The sequence below is a fragment of the Arachis ipaensis genome, chromosome B08, assembly GCF_000816755.2.
Source record: "Arachis ipaensis cultivar K30076 chromosome B08, Araip1.1, whole genome shotgun sequence".
NCBI lineage: Eukaryota > Viridiplantae > Streptophyta > Magnoliopsida > Fabales > Fabaceae > Arachis > Arachis ipaensis.
In genome coordinates, this window is record NC_029792.2 from 127,967,412 (window position 1) to 127,979,011 (window position 11,600).

The following is an 11,600-nucleotide window of genomic DNA, read 5'->3' on the forward strand; positions in this document are numbered from 1 at the left end:
CAAAATCAGATCCTATCAACCGTCATCAGGCAGCTGTTGATATGCAACGACAGAAGCTCAAGAAGATGTTTGAAGAGCTTAACGAGGAAGATGGCCGTGCCCCCGTTGTCAAGCTTGGTGATGCGTCAATGGCATCCCCTTTCACTGCAAAGCATGCATCTGTTGCTCCCACCACTGACATAATTCGTCAAGGTCGGAGTACCCTGGTGACAACCCTCCAGATGTTTAAAATTTTGGGCCTCAACTGCCTTGCTACTGCATACGTGTTGAGTGTCATGTATCTGGATGGTGTCAAGCTAGGTGATGTGCAGGCCACAATAAGTGGTGTCTTCACTGCTGCGTTTTTCCTCTTTATCTCCCATGCTCGCCCTCTTCCCACCCTCTCAGCTGAACGTCCCCACCCCAATATCTTCTGTGCTTATGTTTTCCTTTCCCTTATGGGGCAATTTGCCATTCACTTATTATTCTTGATCTCATCTGTGAAAGAGGCTGAAAAATACATGCCAGATGAATGCATCGAACCAGATGCAGATTTTCATCCCAACTTGGTCAACACTGTTTCATACATGGTCAGCATGATGCTTCAGGTTGCTACTTTTGCCGTGAACTACATGGGCCATCCCTTCAACCAGAGTATCTCAGAAAACAAGCCGTTCCGGTATGCTCTTATAGCAGCCGTAGGTTTCTTTACAGCGATTACATCTGATCTCTTCAGGGACTTAAATGACTGGCTGAAGTTGGTGCCACTCCCAGTGGGATTGAGGGACAAACTATTAATATGGGCACTTCTAATGTTTTTGATATGCTACTCATGGGAGAGACTATTGAGATGGGCCTTCCCTGGCAAGATCCCTGCATGGAAGAAGCGCCAAAGGCACGCGGTATCTAACTTTGAAAAGAAAAAAGAGGTCTAGTTAGGAGAAATACTTGGCACGATGAATTTTGTTAGTCTCATAGTTATTTTCCCATTTGATGGACGGAGAGATTATCTAATGTCAAAAATCATTTTTGGGAGAAAGGTATGAATTTTAGAGCTCGTGCCCTCCCTAGTTATCTCAGATGTTTTGCTTAGTACAGGAGTTTTTTATTGTTTAGATGCTACTATTCATTTTACCAAACACAGGAACGAACTTAAACTAATTTTCCTTTGCAACTTCTTACCAAGTTAAACGAGTTTATTTGAATATTTGGATCAATGATAAGAACGTGTTTAATTGCATTTGTTAAGTATGGTGCTAGAGATTTACTTCTAGCTTCGTGGAAATTACATGACCTATTTTGAAATATGTGAACATGAGAATTCGATTATATAGACATTTGTATAAACATTTTTTATTTTGGGTGTTATAAAGAGAGAAATAAAGCAAAGCAACTAGGTAAAGTATTTGACCAGGTTGTGTTAATAATTGCTGAAGAACCCGTGGTCCTATATAAGTATATAATAATGTCTACATTACTGGTTTACAACATCTACAATTCTACCTGCAAAAGATGAGGAACACTGTTGAGAGGAGTGCTCCGTCCTCACATTTGAGCAGAGATTCCGTGCCAATAGGAATTTGGAAAGAAAAATACCATTTTGAATCTCAAAAGGATTTAATTTTAATTTTTGGCAAAATAATTTTGAAAGGAAAGTAATGATATTTTAGTTTTTCAAAAACAATATCAATTTGACAAAATGCACTAATTACTAATTATAGAGATATTCAAAATAGGAGTCTAGGGATTATATTTTGATGCGATTTTTTTGTAGAATTGCTTTGAAAAATAATTTTATGTCAGAGTAAATGTTTTTTTGTTAGTTTTTATGTGAGTAGTAAAAAAAAAGGTTGAAAATAAGATGCAAAGATCAATTTTTGTATATATCCTCTAAATCTTTTTTTATATATTTTAACAAAAAAAATTGGAAGTCATGTCACTTATGAAAAAAAGTGATGTATTTTGTCACAACAATTTTTGGATGACAAAATGTCATTTTTTTAAGGGATTATTTCATAAAATATAGAATCTTTTGTAGATAAAAATATAGTTTACTTGGATCAAAACATGCTCAATTCACATATATGATGAGATTACGTGAACCATATTAAATTGACTAATTTTAAGGTTTGTTTGCATGAATTTCTAAAAAAAAGATTTTTTTTGAGTTATCTTTTTTTTAAAAGATTTTATAGAAAAGTAAAAATAATTTTATTTTTGGATATTTTATACAAAAAGATTTTTTTATCTATCAATTATATGTTTGGATATAACGATATAAAAATAATTTTTTATTTATTTATTACATGAAAAATATCTTTTTTTTTTAAAAAAAGATCTTTTAAAAAAAATATAAATTACAGTTTTTCAAAAAAAGATATTTTTTTATTTTTTTAATATTTTATTTTTATTACTAGAAATTTGTCAAACACACTAAAAAATAAAAAAAATTATTAAAAAAAAAATCTTTTTTATATTATTTTATATAAATTCTTAATCAAATACCAAGTAATAATTATTTATAACTAATTTTAGTCAGGATAATAATAATGAAATCCACGTTGAAAATTTGAAATAGAATAAAACTCAACTCTACGGATCCTCTCGAAATGTGAAAAAGGAGAGAGAGCACCGCAGGCGAATGCGGCACCGTTTCGCAGTTTTGGCGAAGGGAAAGGGCTTTTACTATAAATAAAATAAAATTTTCTGCGGAAACGCCACACGCCATTAACAAGAGTCCAAAGCAAGTGGACCCCACACTCAGTACTGATTAATGATTTCAAGCTTTTGTGGGGTTTTGGCGGTTAGGGTTTAGTTTCGGTATTTATTTAAAAGGGAGCCAGAGAGAGAGAGAGAGAGTGCGAAAAAAAAAAAAAGAAAAACAGTAAGTGTGAAAACTCTGAAAAGTGAAAACCCCAAAAAACCCACAAGAAAAAAAAAAAACCTTAAAAACAATGACACAATAAAGAGAAAGAGGATTCGTTTTCTCCAAACGTTATTATTTGTAGCAGCGGCTGCAACAACAATTGGGGTTTCTTTCGTTTCGTTTCGTTTACTTGGACACTGTCGCTCTCTCTCTCTCTCTCTCTGAGCTTCAACGTTTCGTTGATGCACCGATTGGTAGGGTTTCTCTTTCTCATCTTTCGTTTTCTATTTTGATTTCACGTTGTGTGATTTCGATTGTTAGGTTTTCTTTTGGTTGTAAACATCTGATTTTCGTGATTGGGTGTTTGGATTTGGGGGTTTTCGGAGTTCCGATGTGGTTAACTCGTTGCATTGTGTTTAATCCGAAATTCTATTTTCCTACTTTTTCTTTTCAAGTTCTTTTTTTATGTGGATTTGTGTTCTGAGATTTGATGCTGATGCCAATGTGTTTTAGACTTTTGTGTAGGTAAATTTTGTCTTTTAAACTTTAGGACTTAGGGTGGGGTTTTGCTGAACCCTTGAATCTTTTTACCGTTTGATTTGGTTGTTAGTGAATGTGTGCTAGATTGGGATGGAGTTGATAGATCTTGAGTTAGGGTTTGTTCACCTGCTCTTTTGGTTTCGGATGCGTAATTTAACAGTTATGGAAGCTGGTTGGGGCAACCTTGTGTGTCAAGAAACCTGTTGTTCTTCTTCAGTGGAAAGTTAGTGTTACTTAAGGTATGGGCTACTGGGTATGCTTTGCTTTCCGGGGTTTCTTTGTTTTAAGGTTTGTGAATTGTGAGCATGATTTATATTGCTAGCGAAAAATTGTTGTGAGGATCGACTTAAATGAAAACCTGTCATTGTTAAATGCTGGTTGTTGATCAGGTTTTTTTTAATCATCACTGTTGACCGTTTTTATGACTTTATGTTGATAAAATTCCCTTTTATTTGTTTGCCGCTCGTCATATCCGGTGCTGTCAGGTTATTAGATGGTCAACATTGATGCCTATCGATCACTATGGACGGTTGAGATAACGAGATCATTATGGGGGTGATGATGAGATGATCTGATCCCACTTCCCATATTTCTCGTATAGAATCTCAGGGCTAAAACTTCTCTTTTGGCCGAGGTGATTAATTTACAAAAATTATCGTCCTGATGCAAATTTTATGCCTAACGTAACACGCAATCATGCTGATGGTTGCCTTTGCAGTAGTTCAATGTTCCTCAGGTCAGGAACATGTAGTTAAGAATAGGCATGATAGCAAGTTGGTCAGAATGTATTTGTTTTTCCTTTGTTTATTTGTGCTCCCCCCTCTCTCCGTCTTCCAAAACGCCAAAATCCCTTGTATGCATGCTCATGTTGAATAGTAAGGACACTTCCTTGCATTAACATTAGGGATTTCAACATGGATGAACACTCATTCAATCCTTTTTCTGAATTACATTTATGTGCTTATGCAGTGTACAGAACTTGAGGGACCTAACAGAACAATTGAGATAGTTTAACTGATACCTAGTGAGATGGCACAGTGGGGTGTTCGTCATCGATTGCCATTCATGGGTCAGCACGAGGATGAGGGATATGAAAGTCAGCTTCCCGACTTCCCTAAGGAAGAGGAATCTAATGATGAAGAAGGAGAAGAAAAAATCATTAATACTGAGTCATTATTTTTGCCAGAAACTAAGAAGAGGAAGCGAATTAGCCTTAGTCAGCTCAGAGAGGTAAAAGAGGAGCCATGTGGGAGGCAAAGTAGTCGCAAGCTTAAGACAAAAAAGCCTGACAGTAAGGATAGATGGTCAACTGAGAGGTAAAAGAAGACAATAATCTTTTCTGTTGTGTGCTTTTATTAGTAAGATATATTAAGTTTTGATGCAGTTACATAACTCAGGTATAAATTGGCTGAGCAAAGCATGTGGGAGGTGTTAAAGGCTGAAGGTGCAACTTTTGAAAAGCCAATTACCCGACCTGCATTAAGAATGGCAGCACGTAAGCACATTGGCGATACTGGACTCTTGGACCACTTACTGAAGCACATTGATGGTAAAGTGGCACCTGGAGGTACTGAGCGCTTCCGAAGATGGTTCAACACCAAAGGAATCATGGAGTATTGGTTGGAAAGTGCTGACTTGGATGATGTCCGCCAGCTGGCAGGGGTGCAGGATCCTTACTGGATACCACCGCTAACAATTAGGGCTGGCAGTGCCCCTTCTCAGAAGACTGATTCGTCTGATGAATTGAAACTACTTAAAATGGAAATGGCCCAACTGAAGAAGTATAGGACTTGGAAACTGAAATCCCAAAATATTTTTCTCTAGTTGCTATTATATTTTCTTTAATGATTTTATTTGCACAACAGAGATATGCAGCAGCTCGTTGCCAAGCAGCAACTGAAGAGTGAAGCTAGTCTCATGGAGGTAAATATTTAATAATTTAAAAGCTCTTTGATTTGCATCTCTCATATCACGTTGTGTAGTTCTTATTGAACATCATTTTCAGGAGTCTCACAAGGAATTGGTGAAGTGGAGATCTGGTATTGATCATCACCTTACTGAAATCATGGCATCTCTAAAGGGTGTGCAGGTAACTAATTGTGTATCACCTCTAGTTTTCAGCCTGTTTAATAGGATTCAATGAGAACCATGTATGTTGGACTTCTGTCATATTTGAGTTTTACATTTTTGCAATTTGATGAATTCATATATATTCAGGGCAAGTATGGTGAATTTGCAATTTGGAAAACTAAAGTTGAACAACAGTTTGCCGAAATAACAAATAAATTGAGTGATCTCAAAGCATCAAGGGAATGTGTTCCCCCTAGTTCTCCTTCAGACAGGTGGAAAGATTGGATAGAAAATACTAACCTACCGGAAGATGAATTTGCAACTTGGATTGGAAGTTCTGAGCTGCTTAATGTTCCACCAGAGATTGTACTTGATGACCCCAACACATCCCTCCCGACGCACTTACTTAGCGAAGGATTGGTTAACAAGCGGAGGTAATACTTTTTTAGTCAATTTTTATAAATAATGAAACAAGCATATTTGTTTGAATTCAAACTCCAGTCCCCTCCCACTCTCACCTTGCCCAACTTTGGGTGGGAAAAAAAATTGAACTGAACCAAAGTGTTTTTTCTACCTATGTATTCTTCATTTTCTGGCTTCCAAAACATTAGTGATTTGCTGGAGGTGGTGCCTTTCAAACAAGAAGATCCTCCTAATGTGACCCCTGACTCGTCTACGACTGTTAATTCCAAGTCAGACCATGACAACTCAATGATGATGTTTCAGGTGATAGTCCGTAGATTCTGCTAAAATATTAAATAAATTTTTGAATTTTTTTTTCAGTAGCATATATTCATGATTATTTTATAATCTTCCCCCTCAGGAGATGTACATGGATATATTCAAATGGAAAGAACAAATTGATAAGCAGATGATGGAGTTATCAAACACTGTATACGGTATGCTGGCAATGAAGTAGACATCATTTTCAAAGCGTAGGATAGGATTATAACCACCTCGTCCATATGTTTTTTTCCTCCACTGTGAAAAATGGTAGAGTTTAGAAATTGTACAGCATTAACAATCTGATCCTGAAAAATCTTTGCTAAACCTCCAAAGTTAATAGAAGAGGTTCTAGGTCTCACTCTCACATGCTTAACGAGCTGCAAATCATTGAAATTTTATTGGCATTTTGCATTAGGGTAATCAATCTAGGTAGGGTACTCATTGGAGCTTCTATTTTAATGTTACTGTTTTCTTATTGACTTGGTTAATGATTATGCCAATTCCTTTTTAGTTTAGTTTAGGGTTTACCGTATTTAACTAATTAGCTACAACGATCTTTCTTCAAAACTTGTACTTCAGATATTTGAGGGACAAGTTGTCTCATATTTATATATACAGTTTCTATAGTAGCGCTGATCACATATTTGTACTCTTAATTTTAATTTGCCCATAATTCTTTGCTCAACTCCCCTGCTTCTATCAACAGAATGAGTGATGGAAGAAAGTTTGTTTTTGCATTTTATAAAATTAAAGGTAAATGAAAATTGTTATTATTGAAAAATGTTTGAATTAATGTTTAAGTTTAAAATTAAAAAATAAATATGGTTCTTACATAATTAACCTTTCTGCCAGGAATTGTCAACATCAGTTTACATTTTTATTAACTATTCCCCTAATCCCCTCCCCCATTTTATTCAACATTGGAAGTTGTGTTTGTATTGTGTCACGATCTTTTGAAGGTATTTGCTTAGACGACGCTTGAAGAAGGAAGATTTTTTTTTCTCTCCTGTATTTAGATTTGCATTCCCGCTCATTTAATCTAATTATATAATAAATAATCAGTTTGACATAATTTTGGTTCCATTTCCCCATCGCTATTTTTCTCTGATGTTAATGTAATCATTATTGGCAATAATCTAATTAAGGCACAACATGGACGTATCGTTGGAATTATTAGTTATTGTTATTATTATTATTGGGATTTAGCTATCATGTTTTCTTAAGGCATAAATTAAGATTATTATTAGTATAAAGATTTACATATTAGATGATTTAACATATTTTGATTAAATTATTATTTAACAGTTTTTAATTATTAATTTTACATAAAAAAAAATTGAGAGATCAATTTTACCTGATTATATATTTTTAAAAACGAAGACAAAAATGTATTTTTTTATGAATTTATAGAACTGCTACTGGAGTTGCGATTTACATGTATTGGGAGGTGAACAGAAATCGATATAGGCAACAACGGTTTTTGTAGAATGTTGTTTGAGCATAAATCGATACAGACAGTAGCTGTTTATGTATATTGGATGTTGAACGTAAACCGCTGGAGTGTCCAGTATGTCAAGAACTTTCAATTTGAAATGGACGCTTCATTGTGGTAACGCTCAAGTTTTTTTCGTGAATCAAATATTCACGCTCCTATTTGGAATAACGTCTCTCATTTTGAACGTTAACAATGTCTATTTTAAAAAGAAGGTAGGCTCGCAGGTATTACTCTTGGATGGCGTCCTTTGAGTTGGGCGTTATCAACGCCAAAGTTTTTTTGATTCACGCTATTAACATGCATATAAACTTCATGAATTAACGTTAGTGCATGCATGCTTTTTGCATTTCATTATTAATTAATAGCACATGCATGCACTAACGTTAATTCATGAAACTTATATGCATGTTAATAGCGTGAATCAAAGAATGAAGCATGCATGTTGAAGGCGTTGTTAACGACACTTAATGAAGCATGTAAGCAATACATATTATTCAAGAAACAAGCAAAGCATGCAAAGAAAGTTTGATGTTGGTAACGCTCAACTCAAAGGGCGCTATCCAAGAGTAATGCCTACGAGCCTACCTTCTTCCCAAAATGGACATTGTTAATGTCTAATATGAGGGGAGCTATTCCAAATAGAAGCGTGAATATTTTGATTCATGAGAGAAACTTGAGCGTTACCACAATGAAGCGTCCATTTCAAATTGGAAGCTCTTGACATACTAGACACTCTTGAAGCTGGGCAATTGGGCATCACATTCAACGTAAACCGTTATTGCCTCCAGCGGTTTACGTTCAACATCTAACACACATAAACCACTACTACCTCCCAAACAACGTTCTATAGAAACTGCTGCTGTTTATAGCGGTTTCTGTTCACCTCTCAATGCACGTAAACCGCGGTTACAGTAGCGATTTACGTTCTCCCTTGATGGTTTATCAGTGACTAAGAGAAGGGGGTTGAATCTTAGCCTCTTTTTTGCTGAGTTATACTTGCTGCCTTTTAAATTACCTTCAGGAGATTTTTCTGCGTTTTGTCTCATAAACAGACACGAGACATTTTCTTTTTGTCTCGTACCCAGTCAGGAGATATTTTTTAATTTTGTCTCCTTAGCAACAGAAACTGAAATGGAGTAGAAGAGAAAGAGAGAATCACACCAAGAAGTATCTTGGTTCAGCTGCCAAGTGCAATGCAGCCTACATCCAGTCTCCATCACAACAATGATGGAATTTCACTATAATCATCTTGATTATAGACACCAATTCTCCCTAGGAACTACCCTTCCTATCCGGGACAAGTCTAGAATCTATCTCCAATCCTGAACTTGACTTGGTCACCTACCAAGTTTTCAACTGCTAAGTGTTAACCCAACTTGCAAGGGAATTTCCACAGAATCATGATACACAACACAGATGTACAAAGGACCTCTAGGACATCTATGGCTTTTTCTTTTAATTTTGTATACTCTGCATTTTTTCGCTCTATGACTTTTTCATACAAACCTCACTATTTGCCTTTTTTCATGAGACTCAAGACAGACAAAACTAAACAGAAAAATACAACATGAAACACATTGAAGGAGAAGAACTTCTGTTAGTTTGGGTAGCTATGAGAACTCTGTGCTTTTCACTCTTTTCTCCTTGTCTCAAGTCTTGACTGTTCTCCCTTTTATAGAAGAGGAAGCCTCCAAGGTTGAAACGGTTGAACCGAGCTAATCTTCTTCTTCAATACCAAACCGGTTCGGCCAGAGAGAGAGAAGAGAAAACCGAATGCAAAATCCAACATGCAATTACCTCAACCTCATCCCATCTCATCAAGCTTTATCAATCTAAACCTTCCATCTTGACTTGGTCCCCAAGAAGGATTTCTACCCTTGATGAGTCCTTGATACTTGACAGCTCCATCTGCTCTATCTTCTGCCTCTTCCTCTACGTAGCTACAGTAGCTACCTTCTGTGATGGTTGATCAAAAGTAGAGACGAGCCATGCCAGGGATCTTCTTCTCTGACCGAGTTGGATCTCTTCCATTTTCGGGTATGGAGAGCTTGAGACTTTTTCACCACATCTTACTATTAGTGGCAAAGATCTCAGCCACACCCTATTGTGGATCTTCTTTTTGCTAAGGATATCATCACCTTAGCCCTTTTCTTACTTCTAGCTTCTCTGTAAATTTTATTGATAACTTGCTTCATCCCTCTTTTTCTGCTTGACATGACCGAAAGAGAGAGGAGAGAGAACAGAGAAAAGCTTGTAATGGAATTAAGGAAGAAAATAAAAATGAGTTATGTTTACATTACCCATGTCTAGTAACGTGTAACTCATTGATAGCAATAAAATCAATTCCCACTTTGAAATCCATTCAAAGATAAGAGTGGGTAACCGTGGAAAGCATGCAACCTAGCTTTCTTCTTTTTTTTTTTTTTCAATTTTTCTGACCAAGCTATGATAGTCTTGTAGCAAAGATTAATTTGGACTTGTTCAACAAAATCTGGCCCAACTTTCACAATAATGATTCAGCCACATATTTTAAAATATTTTTTACACAAGACTGATTATTTTTGCCAACCATTTTGGACTTTGAGTTTCTTTATGCCCAATGTCAAAATTTGCAGGCAACAAAATTATTAATTAATCAAATGTGATTTAGAATTCAAATTAATAATTTTAAGATTAATTATTTTAATAATATTTGATCATTATTAAATTAATTTGAAGTTTTTTAAATTCATCATCACCTAATCTGCTACTATTAGTAGCAGTTTATATGAATTTATAAAAAAATACATTTGTGTCTTCACTTTTAAAAATGTATAATCAGATAAAATTGATGTCAATTTTATTTATTTAAGAAAATTGCCCTATTTTCTATGTTGAAGCTCCATCAGAAATTGAAGCAATAAAGCCAATAAAACTGAGAGAGAAGTAAAGAACAGTAGCATAGAAGCTTTCAAATAGACATTTTTTTTATGTTATATATTTAAATTTTTTTTATAATTAAATTTAATTAAGTTGGTCTAAATTCAATAAATAAATTTTATTAATGGAGCATGAATTTAATTAAGCTCTTTTTCAAAAAATAACTTAAACAATAAATATTTATATTAAAAGTAACTTATAAATAAGTTATTTTGTATTTGGATTTTTAGTTCTAAAAATATTTATTTTATATTTTAAAAGATAAAATATTTTTTATTATGAGAGAAGTCATTTTTTTAATTTCTCTATAAGTTCCTAAATAGCTTTTTAAAAAATTACAAATTACAATTAAAAATTGTATCAAATATTAATACTCCTACTTTTCATAAGTAAAAAATTCAAAAAAATTACTTTTAAAGCTTTCTAAGTGAGTCTTAACTATTGTAAATTTTATGAATTGAGTCCATTGTAATTTTAAAACTCAATTTAAAATCCAACCTTAAATTTTAGAAACCAAATTGAATATTAACTCGATTATAATTACAATTAATAATTTTAAGCTAAAAAATAGTTACAAGCGAAAGCATTATTTTGAAGTGAGGATTATAAGTACAAGCTTATGTTTTTGAATTGTAATAATTCTATTGATTTTAACAGTTGATCATAAGTATAAAATATTAAATAGTATAAACAATTATTTTGTACTTATTTTTGTAATTATATTATTTAAGATTTTTTTTATATATTCCAAATTAAAAGATTACTTAGGTAAAGTACCTAACTTAAGTTCATTGAGTGGGTAGTTTATTTATTCCTTAAGTAAGTTTTAAGAGATTCAAAATATACACTAGAACTAAATTTAAAAAATTATTCTTTACATTGAACTGTAGTCTAATTTTCGATCTTCAGAGAGAAAATACTACAATATTATGGTGAAGGTAGTTATGCATTGAAAAAAATAGAGTTAAGTACATTTTGAAAATTAACATGTTATTAAAAATAATA

At 34.0% G+C, this 11,600-nt stretch overlaps 2 protein-coding genes across 4 annotated transcripts in view; both read left to right on the forward strand.

Annotated features, from left to right (window-relative positions):
* LOC107612840 (probable manganese-transporting ATPase PDR2) overlaps positions 1 to 1,219 on the forward strand; it is a gene marked incomplete in the record, with an annotated part of 11,803 nt that extends 10,584 nt beyond the window's left edge. The window contains 1 exon segment of the mRNA XM_021110156.1: positions 1 to 1,219. Coding sequence (XP_020965815.1) covers positions 1 to 914 — 914 coding nt within the window.
* LOC107612952 (protein DYAD) lies at positions 2,864 to 6,817 on the forward strand. 3 transcript variants are annotated; one of them, XM_016314752.2, is made up of 9 exons: positions 2,865 to 3,099; positions 3,871 to 4,019; positions 4,355 to 4,701; positions 4,783 to 5,166; positions 5,251 to 5,308; positions 5,391 to 5,474; positions 5,603 to 5,889; positions 6,067 to 6,181; positions 6,279 to 6,817. In XM_016314752.2, exons 3-9 carry the CDS (start codon positions 4,415 to 4,417, stop codon positions 6,372 to 6,374), a joined length of 1,311 nt encoding a protein of 436 aa, XP_016170238.1. In that variant the 5' UTR covers positions 2,865 to 3,099; positions 3,871 to 4,019; positions 4,355 to 4,414; the 3' UTR covers positions 6,375 to 6,817. The 3 variants fall into 3 exon arrangements, with proteins under 3 accessions (XP_016170237.1, XP_016170238.1, XP_020965820.1); XM_016314751.2 differs by lacking the exon at positions 3,871 to 4,019 and having other exon boundaries at positions 2,864 to 3,099; positions 6,279 to 6,432; XM_021110161.1 differs by lacking the exons at positions 2,865 to 3,099; positions 3,871 to 4,019 and adding an exon at positions 3,571 to 3,624.

Coding starts and splice junctions, on each gene's coding strand:
- LOC107612952 (XM_016314751.2), top strand. CDS start 4,415: ATGGCACAGTGGGGTGTTCGTCATCGATTGCCATTCATGGGTCAGCAC. Junction 5,167..5,250: donor GAAATGGCCCAACTGAAGAA/GTATAGGACTTG, acceptor TTTGCACAACAG/AGATATGCAGCAGCTCGTTG. Junction 5,309..5,390: donor GTGAAGCTAGTCTCATGGAG/GTAAATATTTAA, acceptor CATCATTTTCAG/GAGTCTCACAAGGAATTGGT.